At 40.9% G+C, this 16,448-nt stretch overlaps 1 protein-coding gene across 1 annotated transcript in view; it reads left to right on the plus strand.

The window, feature by feature from the left end:
• Positions 1-16,448, plus strand: part of LOC121608816 (cytoplasmic dynein 2 heavy chain 1) — a 106,927-nt gene that overhangs the window by 15,158 nt on the left and 75,321 nt on the right. Inside the window, exons 30-50 of the mRNA XM_041940200.1 lie at positions 112-244; positions 341-458; positions 637-749; positions 982-1,095; positions 1,241-1,391; positions 4,641-4,846; positions 5,594-5,776; positions 5,996-6,178; positions 6,543-6,766; positions 7,130-7,245; positions 10,116-10,315; positions 10,515-10,646; positions 10,871-11,003; positions 11,184-11,391; positions 11,512-11,641; positions 11,888-12,043; positions 12,259-12,518; positions 13,594-13,840; positions 14,098-14,249; positions 14,473-14,617; positions 15,907-16,009. Coding sequence (XP_041796134.1) covers positions 112-244; positions 341-458; positions 637-749; positions 982-1,095; positions 1,241-1,391; positions 4,641-4,846; positions 5,594-5,776; positions 5,996-6,178; positions 6,543-6,766; positions 7,130-7,245; positions 10,116-10,315; positions 10,515-10,646; positions 10,871-11,003; positions 11,184-11,391; positions 11,512-11,641; positions 11,888-12,043; positions 12,259-12,518; positions 13,594-13,840; positions 14,098-14,249; positions 14,473-14,617; positions 15,907-16,009 — 3,407 coding nt within the window. The remainder of the gene's footprint in view (positions 1-111; positions 245-340; positions 459-636; positions 750-981; positions 1,096-1,240; positions 1,392-4,640; positions 4,847-5,593; positions 5,777-5,995; positions 6,179-6,542; positions 6,767-7,129; positions 7,246-10,115; positions 10,316-10,514; positions 10,647-10,870; positions 11,004-11,183; positions 11,392-11,511; positions 11,642-11,887; positions 12,044-12,258; positions 12,519-13,593; positions 13,841-14,097; positions 14,250-14,472; positions 14,618-15,906; positions 16,010-16,448) is intronic.

The raw sequence follows: 16,448 nt of genomic DNA on the forward strand, positions 1-16,448 counted from the left end.
TGTTGCACAGAGCAGCTATTTTTCTGGGAGACAGTGACAAATTGAATTTATTTTACACTGTGTGTTTTATGCACATCCAGTAACAAAACACTCCCTCCTTATGTGTAACAGGTCTATAATGTCAGACATTCAGAGAGACAACAGAGTTGTTTCTCTGAGCTTAAGGGCAGGCATCAGGAACTCCCTGGTAACCATACTGGATCAACTGCAGCGCTGCCAAAAGTCACTCAATGAGTTCCTGGAGGTACATACACATGTGCATTTTTGTGTGCAAAGGCTACATATGTATAACTTGAGTTGTAAGCACTGCAAATTTTGTGTGTGTGTGCGGTTGTCGCAGGAGAAGCGCTCTGCCTTCCCACGGTTCTATTTCATAGGAGATGATGATCTGTTAGAGATTCTTGGTCAGGCAACCAACCCAACTGTCATCCAGTCACACCTCAAGAAACTCTTTGCAGGTGAGAAACCTCTGTTTTGTTATAGTCTGTATTCCTTTTTTTTCTTATGCTGTGCTCTTTTCTCTTTTTCCATTATGTTATCTGTATCGCTCAGTTCTTTTCTCCTCCTTGTGTCCTTTGCATCATAGTATATCTTGTTGGACAGTGAATGTAATCTGCGTGTGTATTATCTGTGCAGGCATCCACAGTGTTGTGTTTGATGAGCAGTGCCAGCACATTGTCGCCATGTGTTCTTTGGAGGGAGAAATTGTGCCACTCAGAAACCTTGTACGCATCTCCAACCTTGTGGAGGTAAAGCTGTTGTGCAGAGTTTCATGTGAATGTAGACACTTTTTGCTCTGTGTTGGATGACAGTATATCTGAGTGGACACTTTGAAGCTTTGTATGTAGTGTATTTTTTTTTCTATCTGTTTAAAATAGAGCATATTGTATTCAATTTTTTGATAAAGCATTGATCGCTTCATACACTGTTTTCATATATATATTTTTGTGGCTGGGCATCAACTGTTTTCCGTCTTTCCAGGTGTGGCTTAGTGAGCTGTCTGTGGAAATGAAGGAGACTCTGAAGCACCTGCTGTATGAATGTGTGTCAGCAGCAAAGACAGGGGAGGTGGACCCCTCACGTTACCCATCACAGGTACACTTTTTTACAATCCATTTGTATTTAAGATGCAATATCTGTGGTAGCAAAGTGTTTCTTCAATGGCAGTTCAGCTGGAGCAATACCTTGTTCATCTTCTAAATTGCTCTGAAGTGTCTGAACTTTTTGATTTTTGGTACAGATTCTGTGTCTGGCTGAGCAAATCCAGTTTACTGAAGATGTGGAAAGAGCTCTAAAAGAGCAGAATTTGCAGCAGTTGGAGCTGGAGCTCAATGCCAAATTAGAACACTACACTACAGTGGACACCAGCTCTGATGACAACACTAACACAGGTAGCTCTGTCCTTTCATGCAGGTGTAACTTCTCCCAGAACTGCACAAATACCAATGCTACTTACTTTTAAATTGCTTCCTTTAGGTAATGTTGAACAATTACTACTAGAAAGAGAAGCTTGGCCACAGTCTCTTCATTCCTGCATTAACAAATTGCTGAAGTTAAAATTACATTTTCAGCCAACAGCAGCCAATCAGGTCAAGGTTCATCTGAAAATGTCGCTCAAATACACACAAAGAGCTTTGTTTTTTTTTATTTTTTACATCAAAGCTCCACTCTTATTTTATTTGAATTTGACCCCTAAGTACTTTTGTAATCTGTGATTATTTGCAGAAAGCAGCTAGTGTACTGATTTTAAACTAGCCTAAGCTGTTAGCTAACTAGCACCATAATCTTTAGCAGCAGCAGGACCTTTGTTTCTTTCTGAAATTTTCCTCTAGACCCGCCTTCTTTTTCCTCCTATCTCTGTACGTTCATGAAGTGGAGTCATACAGCTTCAAGATTATCCTTTTTTTTTAAGTTGAATCATTTTGAACTCGTGGATATGCCTTCACGTCAGTTTCACCCAGAGAGAATCAGAATGTTTGTGTCAACTCCTGTCTTTTTAGTGTCTTTGTATAATATCATGCTGCCACTAAAATTTGCTTCCCGTTCAGTCTGAACACACCACAGGAAGGCACTTGTTTTTTAACATGTTTGCAGATAATATGTTTGTGACTGTCAGCTTGTTTTGGAATTTTTCTGACCACTAGTGGCCAAAATAAATTAATGCAGTTTTAAACATGGACAGGGTGCCGATGGCCTGGACGCATTTCATACAAAAATGACCTTTGATTGATGATTGTGTATATGTTCATCCTTAAAGTTATTCAGCCATATGCTTTCTCTCTCTGTGCTCAGAGTGAATAAACTCTGATCACAATCTAGCATCTTATTCAACGCTGAGAGGATAAAACGACTTCTGATGTGCGATTAATTCAAATCCAGACAGAGCAAGCTGAAAGAAGCAGCACCATAGCTGTGTGATGTTTTTTGTCAAGAGGTCATTAAATGCTCAGACATATTTGTGGCATAATAAACGATGCTCAGGATGTTGCCCTACTCTGTCACCCCTATTTATTTCTGCGACAGAGTTGTTTTATCTCCTGCTTTGTTATGGTTGCTAATCACATTCCTGATACCATTAACCTCTCCAAATTGGCTCGCTGTTCTTATAAACAATTGCTACTTGACACTTGCTTTTTGTTCCACTATCAGATTCCCTCTTGTGATGTTAATGATTGAACTCTGATCAAAATCTTGGCTTGTTACTTAGAGCTGAGAGATTAATGCCGAATGACTGCTCTTGTGTGAATCTCTTGATAGCCAGTCAGACACATGAGGCCGCAGAGGGGCAGTACCCTTTAAAGCTGCAGATGCAGTGGCTGGCAGGCTAATTTAATGGCTTTGGGCAGAATATATGGCTACATAAAGCATGACAGCAGACTTTTTTCACTGAGCTTGAATTTGTAAAAAGGACTTTTAAATTTAAATCAAGGTTTCTTATTCATGCATGAGATGAATATCTCCCCCATATCCCTGGTAGTGGCATCATTTCATGGGACATTGCTGCCAAATTCCAGATTTCTGTGTCATAATGAAAATTTATTTGTGTAAGCAATGCTTGTTTCTGTTGCGCAGAGAATTATTGTGGCTATATTTTCTTCATCACCTACTTTTGGGCTTTTTGACATAATTGCAGAATAGCACTGTGATGGAGGCTGTTACATTTGCCCATAATATAGTTAATTTGGTGACTGACTTGCATTCAAACCTCTGCTATTCTCACTTGAAATAGTACTCATTTCCATGATAACATCTCATTAAATTACTGGCTCCCTTTAAACAACCAGGTAGACTGAAGAGGCTGCCGAGTGGCAGTACTGATTAAAGCAGCTAAAGTAATGGCAAGAAGGATAATCTAATTACCCAGTCTACATTAATGGACCAGAAACCCAGGCGGGGAGTGGGAGCCATCTCGCCTTTGGCACAGAGACAAGACAGGATTGTGTACATTTGGCAAAGTTATTTTTGTGTGTGCTTCTGCAGCTAGGCTGACATCACTGATGCTTTCCTACACACACAGCATTCAAAGCATCTCCCCAGCACATAACAATTGGACTCACTATAATTTAAAATATGGAATCCCAACTTCAGAGATGTATGTAGAAAAATCATCCACTGAGAATATTTATGATTTAAAGATCTAAGACTGAAATTTCTGCATGAACAATACTCTCTCACTATTGCCCTACTGGATTTTTGTGGATGTTGCTGGATCTTAGCAGTAAAAAGAAATCCATTGATTATTTATGGGCCATTAGAGTAGTCATTGGATATGCATATTTGTAAACATATTATTCAGGATCCCTCACATATCTGTAGAAGTTGTTACCAAGATATGCACTTGAGACTGCGTGTTTTTCTGTCAAACAGTAAATTAAATAAGTATTCTTGCTCATTTTTTTTATTATTATTTCCTTACCCTTGACACTATGCTCTTCTCAAACTACAGACAAGTCAGTAACAATGACACTGTTTCTAAATTTACTCAAGTGCATTTTTGTACATGAACTGTCATTTATGACAGGTAAGCCAGTATTTGTTGATGATATTGACTTTCCAGAATATCAGTGTGGGTGTTTTCATTTCTGACAATGTTTCTCTTCCTAAATTGTTGTTAAAAAATTTCACCTGAGATGTTGGGTTTGTTTGCACGATGAGTGGTTCCATTTATACTTCTCACCAATTGATACAATCCTGCATTTTTACTTTAGACAGCTTTTCTTAGAACTGACAAAAGCTGCTGTTTTATGTAAGCTATCACCATTCTGTCTGCTTACAATAACAGCCTACCATCTATTCACCATAAAGCTTTTTATCTTTTGACCTAAATCAAGAATAAATACAGTAGTTTTCAAAGTAAATATTAATAATATTCATATATATGTTTGATGTAGTTCATCTAGAAAATTACATGACAGATCTTCAGTTGGATTTGATATATAAACACGTTTTTACTTTGAACCAGCAGGACTGTAAAGAGGCTTAAACAGCACTGTGCTTACTACTTGATTCTATATGTATATGTATGTTTTCCATTAGAAATGCTGAATTGGTTTTGCCTTGTCTAATGCTGTATAACATTTCCAAAAAAGTAACTTTACCAATTATACTCTCCTGGTATTCACGCATGTCTTCCTGTACAGAGTCCAGTGTCCTGCAGCTGAAGCTGAAGGCCTTGATCCTGGATATTATTCACAACATCAGTGTGGTGAAGCAGCTGAGCCAGGCGGGAGTTACCAGCCCTGATGCCTGGGCCTGGAAGAAGCAGCTTCGATTCTACATGGGAACAGACAAATGCTGCCTCATACATATGGTGGATGCACAATTCAGCTATACATATGAATACCAGGTGTGTTAGCATGCACTGTACATCTAAGTTGGATACACTCCTTTTGTAATTCACCGAATGAACACTCAAAACACCCAGATAGCTGTAGATTTTTTTCTCATCTTTCAGAATATGTAATGAGAAAATGATTCAGTTTACAGTGGCTTGAAAGGGAGGGAAGCAACAAATATTTCCAACCCATTTGTGAGGCATCTAATTTGAGTAATTAGAAAATGTGTATGTTTACTTGATGAATGACTAAAATGATTAATTAATTGCCCGGATTAGATGAATTAATTATTTTCAAATGGACTCACTAATTAGTTGACTCACATTCATGATTGACATTTCAGCCACGTGTAACGCTCAGTGTGGTATTGTAAACAAGAAATGTTATGTTATGTCCCAGGAATATACTTAAAGTTCTTATTTTTTACCTTTTGGGGGCACTGTCCATGCATAGATGAGAAGCATTGAAGGTAGCTTGCTTTATGTCCCCTTTGCAGTTCCTTTTTAAAAACACATGCTAGACTCCCTCATTTTCATTTTCTTTGCCCGTCCTTCATTTGTGTTTTCATTCCTTCCTCTCTTAATCCATCATCTGTCTGTTTGCCTTTATCCTCTGCTGCCCCCCCTTCCCTCACTTCCCACACATCCCTCACATCCCCATATCTTTACTTCTGTCTGACCGCCTCACTGTGTTTCTGTCTATTCCTTTCTCACTTTATCACTCACTTTCTTCTCCATCCTACCTCTCCTGTCTCCAAGGGGAATGCGGCTAAGCTGGTGCACACTCCACTGACTGATAAGTGCTACCTGACTCTGACCCAGGCCATGAAGATGGGGCTTGGGGGAAACCCCTACGGGCCCGCTGGCACAGGCAAGACCGAGTCGGTCAAAGCCCTGGGGGGGCTGTTTGGACGGCAAGTGCTGGTGTTCAACTGTGACGAGGTATAAAGATTCTCCCAGAGAGTATGTGTGTATTTAATGTGACAGCCACAACTTCATATTAGTGTCCATTATTCTGAAAGCCACATACTATGCAATGAACATACACCTATATTTCTGATCTTTCAACTTGTGAACACACAGACAAAACAAGACCAGTGAAGTCGTAATGAGAACACACGAGAAGATCTTCTTTCTGTTTTGCATCTGTTTATTTTTCAGGGTATCGATGTGAAATCAATGGGACGAATCTTTGTAGGCTTGGTGAAGTGTGGAGCATGGGGCTGCTTTGATGAGTTTAACCGCTTAGAGGAGGCAGTGCTGTCTGCAGTTTCCATGCAGATTCAGGCCATTCAAGACTCGCTGAAACATCACAAGAACACATGTGATTTGCTGGGGAAGGAGGTCAGAAAATAAAAATAGATGCAGACAAACACATTCATTTTTCTAAGTACCAATGCCAAAAATCAACTACAAGCTATGTCTCGAGCTCACTTTTCTGTCTTTTTGCAGCTCTTTGTCAGTTATTATATCTTTGCATTTAATACAGTGGCTTTTTATATACACATAGTTCAACACACACAGTTAAAGGTTTTACCTTCAACCTTAAGCCCTTGCCTTTCTGTGAAATTAGTCTTGCAATCAGTCTGTCAGTTAGTAATTCATCCATTGTGAAAAAAATGGTTGCATCATTAATAATTGAGCAATCAATCAAGCTATATTTATGCTAGTATAAAATGCATTTTATTGTCCTCTCTTCATCCTCCAGGTGGAATTGGACCCAAACTCTGGGGTGTTCATCACATTGAACCCAGCAGGAAAAGGCTACGGTGGCAGACAGAAACTTCCAGACAATCTAAAGCAGCTGTTTAGGCCTGTGGCCATGAGCAGGCCAGACAATGAGCTCATTGCTGAGGTCATCCTCTACTCTGAGGGCTTCAGAAACGGAGAAATACTGGGCCGCAAACTGGTTGCAATCTTCAACTTGGCCAGGTAGGAGTTGTGTGGTCTTGTTGTTTTGGTTTGGGTTGGGGTTGATGTTAAAGGCAGTAGGAATATTTATTCCTGTGAAGTTATCACCAGACTACTAATTCTGCAGTACATGTTTAACCTAAGTTGCCAATCTTTTGTTGCCTGTGATTCATTGAATGTCGTGGTTTGTGTTCCAAACTGAATCATGCTGTGGGTGTTGAATTTATTTTAAATTATCTATGCTGCCACTACAATCTATTGCAGTATATTGATTTTGTGTATAAGTTATCTTCTACCTCCCACCCATTAGCACTACACCCAGTATTACAGTCAATTCAGAGTGTGTGAGTATGTGTGAAAATGTGCCTTTATTTGTGTGCCCAGGGAGCTGTTGACTCCCCAGCAGCACTATGACTGGGGTTTGCGTGCTCTGAAGACAGTGCTGAAGGCCTGTGGCAGTCTCCTGCAGCAACAGAGGAGGAGTCATGAGAAGGACAAGAGTAAGACCCCCTCTGGCTATTTTTTTATTTTAAGGTACAATATTTTTGTGAGGTTTTACTTTTCCAATAGTGCTGTGTGACAGGAAAGTTAGGAGAAAGTGGGCGCCTCTTTTGCCATTACCTCGAGTCACATTCATCGCACAGCTATATACTATAACTTGCTGGGTTAGGGAAACACAACTGCACAATGCAGCACATGCATAGACAATATAAAAGTGGCAGTGGCTCCCCATAGCCATTTTAGCACTGCCTGACTCCGTCAAACTAATCCAAAAATGGGTAAAGGGGTGGTGTGTGGGTGAAGCTGAAGCGGACCCATTGATGCCTGGTTACTGAAACCTAATGGCTAGCTGTCACTCAAGGTGGCCATGCCAATAATTGTGCATAACTAAGCCTGAATATGATTTAATGAGCGAATTATATAAAAATTCACCCCTCTACCATTGTCATTGTTAAACTACTTAATGGAGATACTGTTTCTAAATAACCTCAAACCCTGGTCGGCATGTCTTTACTGAACTTTTTTGTTGTTGTTTCTTTTTCGTCTGGCAAACATATATATCTTTGCTGATAAGATATATCAGATAGTGATGTATCTGTATTAAGTTATTATCCTCCTATATATTGGCCTTGTAGATTTATTGGTGTAGCGCCTTTAAGAACTGAAATGTTCTCAGTGAGTTAATCCTTTTGAAAACACACAGCAGAATACACAATCAGAACATATGTGAGCAATCATTCTAAACAATTAACACAATGTATTTGTAACAGGGGTCACAGTAAAAATCTTGTACAAGTCCTCTACTGTCAGTATTGACAACTAACAATGAGAGCTATTAAAGATTTCAGGTTCATTTGATATGTCTTCAATACTCAATATGAGAATTTATTCATGCTTCATAGGTGGAAAAAATAATATGGTAACTAAGTAGAAGTCCATCAAGTAACACAAATAGACACAAAGGACTAAATGGCCCTTTTACTTGCAGCAGTGATTCAAATCATATGATATTGTCATTTTGTGCTATTTTACTGCTTCACAGGATTTGAATACTTGTGCCATTAGTCATAGTCAACATTTATAGACAAGCCGAGTTCAGATGTTGAAAGCTAAGATGCTGGTGCTAACCCACCAGTGTCGACGATAGCCGACCTCAGTCTGATGCCTCATAGCTCCACAGAAAATGATCACCACCAAAAAAAAAACAGGACCATTTAAGTACCAGATACCTAATTTATATGTTATAAGCAGGACACAAGCCATCAAATCTGTTATACTGACTTAGCTCCAAAACACCCCAGCTTCAGCTTCCCGATGAGATGAGCAAGTCTTTGAAACTTTCTGCTCAGTGGTTCACAGACCAAATTATTCAATCAATAATGACTTGGATGTTCCTGATTCTTCGGGCTTGTGACAGCCTGCTCAGCAGATCCAAAATAAATATTTACCACAACGACACAATAGTTATCACTCTGCTGTCATTTGATACGACATGCTGCAGATAGCCAAAATCTAATTTATCAATATTTCAACATTTAATGTCAACTCAGATTCACGTCCATTATTTAACAATTACAAAAGTCCAGCTAACCATACTGTATTTACATGTCTTAGAATGTCCCTGCAGTGTAATGATTTAAGTAAAAAAGTCCAATTGTTCCGCTAAAAGTCAAAAATGTGAAAACGGTCATTTGGTCAGTGTGTCTCTAAAAAAGTGTCCCCTGAGAAGTGCTGAAACTGTTGCGCTAATAAGCTTCTGACCTGAGATAGAAATCTGTAGAGCCAATGGAAGGGATTAGAGGATAAGGTGATGATGAAAATTGGACTGGTTTGGGGATGCTTATCCTGTCACCAACAGGGTCACACTACAAAATGTTTTGATAATCTGTGTCTCTGTGTGTGGATACCTTTTAAATGTAGTTGGATAAACACTACGCATGAGTGTACTTGAACATCAAAAGGCTCTATTGACCAGCGCTTTCTCTATGCACCTGTTGTCCTTGCCCTCTAAATCCTCTAAAACAGACACGCCATCAATTGACATTTAGCCCAAACGCTCCCCTTGAAAACTTTTCTTCCCTTGGGCTTTTCACTTGTCTGTACTTTTGTTCTTCTCCATTCTCTCATCCCAAACACTTTGCCAGAGGTCTGATGTTTACCTCTTCAGTACCTTTCTCCCCACCTCCTTCCCCCTCCTTCTGACCTCTTGTTAGCTCTCTCTCTGATACCTGACTGTCGATGCCGCTCTTGTCCCACTCACTGCCCTCTGTTTCTCACCCCCATCGCCCCTTCATGTCTCTGCTTTTTTCAATGCCCCCCCATCTCTCTCTTCATTTCCCTCCCTGCCTTTTCTTGAACCCATCCCTCTCTCTTTCACATCTTTCTGTTCCATCACACACCCTTTATCTGTCCAACACACACGCACACATGCACACACTACATGCGCCCTCTGTCTTGGCGATGAGTCCCCAAGGTTTTCTTGTGTTTATCTCTGTGTGTAGTCTGGCCAAGTGTTCCTCCCTGCTTTAAAAAAACACCACATTTGTACCTGCATAGAAGGCCAGCATCTTTGGAGAAGAGAACAAAAGGACTGATAAACTCTTAAATCATGACAGGATTTGGTAATTGGCACTTTATAACAGGTGGCTTGTGCAAGAGCAAAGCAAAAATGGCTGGACAGATTCATTTTCACAACCTTGTCTTTTTGTGTTTTTTAAGCCTGTATTATTTATTTGCTTCTGTTTCTGTATACCATTGTTTTTCACCAATTTCATATTTGTAATCATATCCTTGCTGAAGTATTTTTCACATGCCTATCCTATTTTCAATTGAAATGGATATTAAATCAGTCTTTTTCATCTACATGCAGTTCAGGAGAGCAGTCTGGTGGTGCAGGCATTGAGACTGAACACCATGTCCAAGCTGACGTTTGCCGATAGCTCTCGGTTTGATGCTCTTGTCAGAGATGTCTTCTCTGGGGTTAATTTCACCAATGTGGAGGACCAGATACTAATGCATGCACTGGAACAAGTCTACAAGGAGGCACGACTTGAACTTATACCCAGCCAGGTGTGTGTATGAAGACATCTATTCGTTAGCTAAATATGCATGATAAATGATGTGAACTGGTATCAGTCCAGTGTTTGGGATCACTCAGTGCAACAAAAATTCTAAAACAGTAACACAAAGACAACAGTTGGATAGTTCATTAGAAAGATGGTGGAAAAATCGTGGATTAATCATAGGCTGTTTTTCCATCTCCGGGTAGCTGAAGAAGGCATTGGAGCTGAATGAACAGCTGAGACAACGCATGGGAGTAGTCATCGTCGGGCCAAGTGGAGCGGGGAAGTCTACCCTCTGGAGGATGCTTAGAGCTGCTCTCAGCAAAACAGGCAAAGTGGTGAGTCAGAGACAAACCGCCCACCTGGATTTTCATTCTTCGATTCATACTGTACATAATACATAATTTAGTAATAAACATATATTTAACAATATATGTTAAATATGTATATAATTAACAATATTATTTAGTATATAGGATATAAGGAGTATGAAAAGAGTTTATGGGTCAGTAAAAAAAAAACAAAACCTCCCCAATCTTTGTTTAATGTTGTATTTTTGTAGGTGAAGCAGTACACAATGAATCCTAAGGCCATGCCAAGGCAACAGCTGCTGGGACATATAGACATGGACACAAGAGAATGGGCTGATGGTGTCCTCACACATAGTGCCAGGAATGTGGTCAGAGAACCACAGGGTAAGAAGTCTCACATAGCCAGAATTTTAACAACTGGGATGAAGTCTACTGCAACTGCACCCAGTACACTCTACAAGGACTAAAACAGTGCTCAACATTTCTTATGCTCTGCACTGTATGTATGGAGTTAAATGTACTTCATGTATATACAGTTTATATATTTCTTTATTTTTGTTTTAGAGGTGAGCTCATGGATTGTGTGCGATGGCGACATTGACCCAGAGTGGATTGAGAGTCTGAACTCTGTGCTTGATGACAATCGGTTGTTAACCATGCCGAGTGGAGAACGCATCCAGTTCGGACCAAACGTTAACTTCCTGTTTGAGACTCATGACCTTAGCTGTGCCTCACCGGCCACCATATCCCGCATGGGCATGATCTTTCTCAGGTCAGTCAGCCAGCATATGCAGGCTGTCTTCTAAGTGTTGATTTGTACCAAATTCCATCTTTCCCAACAAGCATTTCTCCCTTTTTTTTCTTCCTCCTTTTCCCCCATTTGTACTTTTAGCGATGAGGACATCGATGTAGGTGCCTTGTTGAAGTCGTGGTTGAGGGGTCAGCCAGAGGAGTGTTGCAGTAATCTGGAAAACTGGCTGGGAGACTACTTCCAGCGAGCCCTGGACTGGGTCCTGAAACAGGTAACCTTTGCCCTCTCCTAGTTCTACACACTGGCTCAAAAACAGTCAATGCTGAATTTTAAATACCCTTTAAACTCCAGGTTTTGGCCTAAATGAACAGTGTTGATGTGAGTTTACATGCATATAACAACAGTTCCGGACTTTCAGAATAAATGACCTCCACGTATACTGACTAGTTTTCCTTATAGTGAGTATATTTGCTGACATTATAGGTGCCAAACTTTTCTTCTTTACTCCTTTCGTCAGAATGACTTTGTGGTGGAGACTAGTCTGGTGGGTACGGTGTTCAATGGTCTGTCACACCTCAACGCTGTGACAGAGAGAGGTCAGTTCATCGTTGGTCTTCTTAGAGGTTTGGGAGGAAACCTCAACCTCAAAACACGACAGGAGTTTGCCAAAGAGGTGAGGACCCCTGTGATTTTTGTATGGGATGAGGGCAACTGTAAGAACAGTTTAGTTTTTGAGTTGAAATGAAGTCTTAAAAATAGGAGGATGAGTCATCATTCAAGCACTAATGCAGGATATGCACCTGTTGGGGAACTTCTGTAATGCTACTATCTAAGAGGGATATCAGTCCTGGTCTTAATGTGTGCTCGTATTTCTTTGTACCTCTGTAGTTGCTGAGCTGGGCCAGGGAAAGCCCACCAGACACCAAAAAACCACTTGATACCTACTATGACTCAGACAGCGGCCATCTAGCAGCCTATACATTCCAGCGTCCCGAGGGCCTCACACTGGAACAGCTCTCTCATACACACACACTACCTGTTATTGAGACTCCAGACATGCAGAGAGGTCTTCACTGCTTCTCCCCATGGCTCACCGCTCAGCACAGGCAGCCATTCATGGTAGTCGGGCCAGAGGGCTGCGGAAAGGGGTAATTGCACACCTGTGGACATGTATGCGCAATAGAGCACAAACATTTGTATGCTCGTAAACAGAGGAAGCATTTGCATACACACTTGCAAAATTATTTATATGGAGACGCAGTATAGAAACACATTTTCACAAATTTGCATGCAACCCAAAATCTGGATCCCAACACAAAAATACATTTTGAAAACATTAGTTGAAAATGAATTCATTGCAGTGATTGCTGAATAGCATATTGCGTTATCTTACATACATACATTCATTTAACAACGATTGTTTCAAACCTTTCATTAAACGGCAGTCTGTATAAACAGTTTAATAGGCACAGTTCCAGGCGCACCACCTGTCGGTTGGCTTGTAGACAAAGGGTTAGCAAGGTCACGGTGAAAGAGTGTATGCTATGGATTGTGAGGCAGAGGCACTCAAATGTGGACACTCAAAATGACACAAGCACATAATCAACGCTGATATCACATCTTTGTTTTATTCAAGACTTGACCTTTCATGTAAAAACACTGACAAGTCAGAATAAAGATCAGATCTGTGTGTGTTCAGTGTATGTGTTCAGGCTTGTGTATGTGTACACAGGCAGTTGTTGCCTCAAAAGTAATTGCTTCAGTCCTCAGTGGGCTGCAGAACAAGGGTCACTCAGTTTGCCTTTTACACTCCAGTTGAGTCTCACTCAATGTCTCCTTTTTTCATCCTCTTGTCTCACTTTGCCTGAAATGTCAGTGCCAGTGAGACACTGGATTTGTCAGATTACTCTTGTGATTTCTATTTAATTTAAGCACACATGCAATGGAAGGATCGTATGTGCACATGCATGGAGATTATTTACTTTCCAATATTTTTCTCTGACTGTTTTGTGTCCTGTCGAAATGTCTGGCAGCGCTAACACATGTTTCCTTCTATGATTCTTTCTTGTGGTCCTGACACCATCCTAAACATATATGAGATGTTGAAGATTCAGAGCATTTAGTCATTTGGCTGAAGCTATTTGGCCCAGTCTCTCCGCTCCTTTTAAAAATAACTGCCTGTGTGTTTATTGACCTTTCATCGATGTGTTGTTTTCTGTCCAGCATGCTCCTGCGCTACGCCTTCTCTCGGCTTCGCTCCACCCAAGTTGCTGTGGTTCACTGCAGTGCCCAGACCTCTTCTCGCCATGTCCTGCAGAAGCTTGGTCAGACCTGCCTGTTGCTGAGCTCTAACACCGGACGAGTCTTCAGACCCAAGGACTGTGAAAACCTGGTGCTCTACCTAAAAGACATCAACCTACCAAAACCTGATAAGTGGGGGACCAGTAACCTCACTGCCTTCCTGCAACAGGTAGCGAGGATACATAAACAAAAAGGCAGATAAGTGAACAAATTAGTGAATGGATGACACTAAAAAAGTACAGTTTGTATCTCAGGGTCTGCCTTCACAAGCTCAGACTTTCACACTGGTTCCTGTAAGTTCCATGTACTGTAAAACTGGAAAGTACTTGGAGTCTTACAGACCTTTTGAGCCTTTTAATAAATGCCTTACATTCTCCCAACCCTCCTTTCACCTCTTTCTCTCTCTTCTCTCTGTCTTTCCTCCAGGCTTTGACATATAAGGGATTCTATGATGAAAATCTGGAGTGGGTGAGCCTTGAGAACATCCAGGTGGTGGCCTCTATGTCAACAGGAGGTGCTGTGGGGAGCCATTCTCTCACCTCCCGCTTCTCATCTATAGTTCGCATCTGCACTATAGAGTGAGTTTGGTGCAATTGTATTCATGCATTACTTTACACTTTGCCAAACAGCCTGCAATTATGCATGTATTTGCATACATGCCCTCGAAATTTTCCTTCCCAAACATCACCCATCATCTCTATTTCTCCATGCGTCGGTCTCCCTGTAATTCTGATTGTAATCCCCTCTACTTTCATTTGCCTGCATCCATCTGTTTCTCTGCCTTTTTGCCATTGCCTTCAGCTATCCAGACAGGGAGCAGCTGCAGACTATCTACTCAGCATACCTGCAGCCAGTTCTCCAGCATAGCCTGGGCAGCCAGGCATCCTGGGCCAGCACAGGGAAAACACACCAGCTGGCTGGGTCTCTTGTGCAGCTCTACGAACAGGTATTGACTTGAACAGGGCGTTCATTCATGTTCACATTTGTATTTGTAGCAACATAGTTTTGCCTGAGATATTGAAAGCACAAACAAGTCATTGGAGACTCTGAGTGGAATTTGAGTGGTACACATTGAACCAATGGAACTACACACACAGGCTGAACACTGACTGATGAATGTGATCAGGAAAACATTACTACCGGCATTTCTACCATAATAACACCACCATGCTTTAAAAACAAACAGCCCTTCTTTGAGTTCATGGGTTTCGGTGCCTAGCAGTGCTTTGGATAGCACAACAGATTTTTAAACTATTGCAAGTCTAGAGATCATAGACCAGGTACATATATTACAAAGGTACTTGTGTATAGCATAACACAGGAATGCGTAATGACATTAGATGTTGCAATTTTGTGTAGGTGGTGAAAGTGTCAGGATAAATGTGCCAGTTCACACTGTGTAGGAGCAGTGTGAACTGGCACTAGGGGGGGTGACTCTGGGACGCTGGAGTTCACCGCCTAGCCTCCTGGAGGTGTAGTGGGACTAAGTAGGCGAAACACTGTTGAAGGGAGGTTTCCACCTGATGACCCCCAGAGACGTGTTAGGAATCTCTGCTCTTTGGCATGTATAGAGGCAGATTAGGGCTCCAAGGTTCTTACTGAGAATGAATCCTCTTTTTGTGCACAAGTATCTTGTGTTTAAATTAACATACATTTACAGTTGAGGGAAGTAAATTACATCAGCACATCTAGCTCCTTTGCATACCCTCATTTTTTTCAGCTGTTTTCCACCGTATATCACACTTAATGTCTCAAATGTCACATCATGTGGCATTTTCAAGTAATAACTGGATACACTTGTTGTCCCTCTTGCCATCTAAAGGTATACCATATGTCAAGGTTTGGTGTCATGACATACATTCCTGAGCTTTGGTTTATTCATGTATTCAAGATTTTTTTTTAACAGGACCGTGACCTGTGTGTGAAAAGCAAGAGTGGAGTTCTGCAGAAAACTTATTTTATTGCACCTCAGACACTGTAATTTATAGGCGCAGACTATCAGTGAACGAAGCCCCATGTGGCTGTTTTTTAAATGCCACTATGAATGACAACTGGTGCTTTTAGAGGTTAAGTATCTGTGTCATGTTTGATGCCTTTTGTGCTGATTCAGCAGAAATTTAATCACTCTTACTTACTGTAATTCGGCCATAAATTCCGTATTTCATCAGTTGCCAATGCATTTTGTCCTATAGATATGTATGTATCACCTATCTCCCTGTGTATCTGTACTCTCAGGTGAAAGCCAAGTTTACAGTGGATGACCACAGCCACTACCTGTTCACCCCCTGTATCCTCACAGAATGGGTCCTCAGCCTGCTGCGATATGACCTTACCGCAGGTAACCAGACAATTATTATGTGTGTCTTTTAGCATATTTTTGACAGGAATAAGATCGATGGAATAACCAGGAACACTCAAACTTTCTCAAAGTTGGCCAAAAAGTGAACACTTCTCCATACAGGCCCATACTCAGAAAAATCTTTTTGACCTGTAAGGGGCTTTTTTGACCCACATTTTCAGAGGTACTGCCGTATGCAAACAAAAACAGAAAGTTGGATTTAATGAACCACTGGTTTTCTGCTAATTCCTTAGAGTCCTCACATAGAATAATTTCTGCTACTTCTCAGGAACATAAACATGAATAACTCTGTCAGTTTTGATGCCAGAATCAAAAAGACAGGACCAGATGGCTTAGTTTCTTGTCAGTATTCTTTTAGTTCAGTGCTACTGTCTCCAACTCTCACCTTTTTGTTGGTTCGATCTCTCTCTCTCTCTCT

This window comes from Chelmon rostratus, chromosome 7 (genome assembly GCF_017976325.1).
Source record: "Chelmon rostratus isolate fCheRos1 chromosome 7, fCheRos1.pri, whole genome shotgun sequence".
NCBI lineage: Eukaryota > Metazoa > Chordata > Actinopteri > Chaetodontiformes > Chaetodontidae > Chelmon > Chelmon rostratus.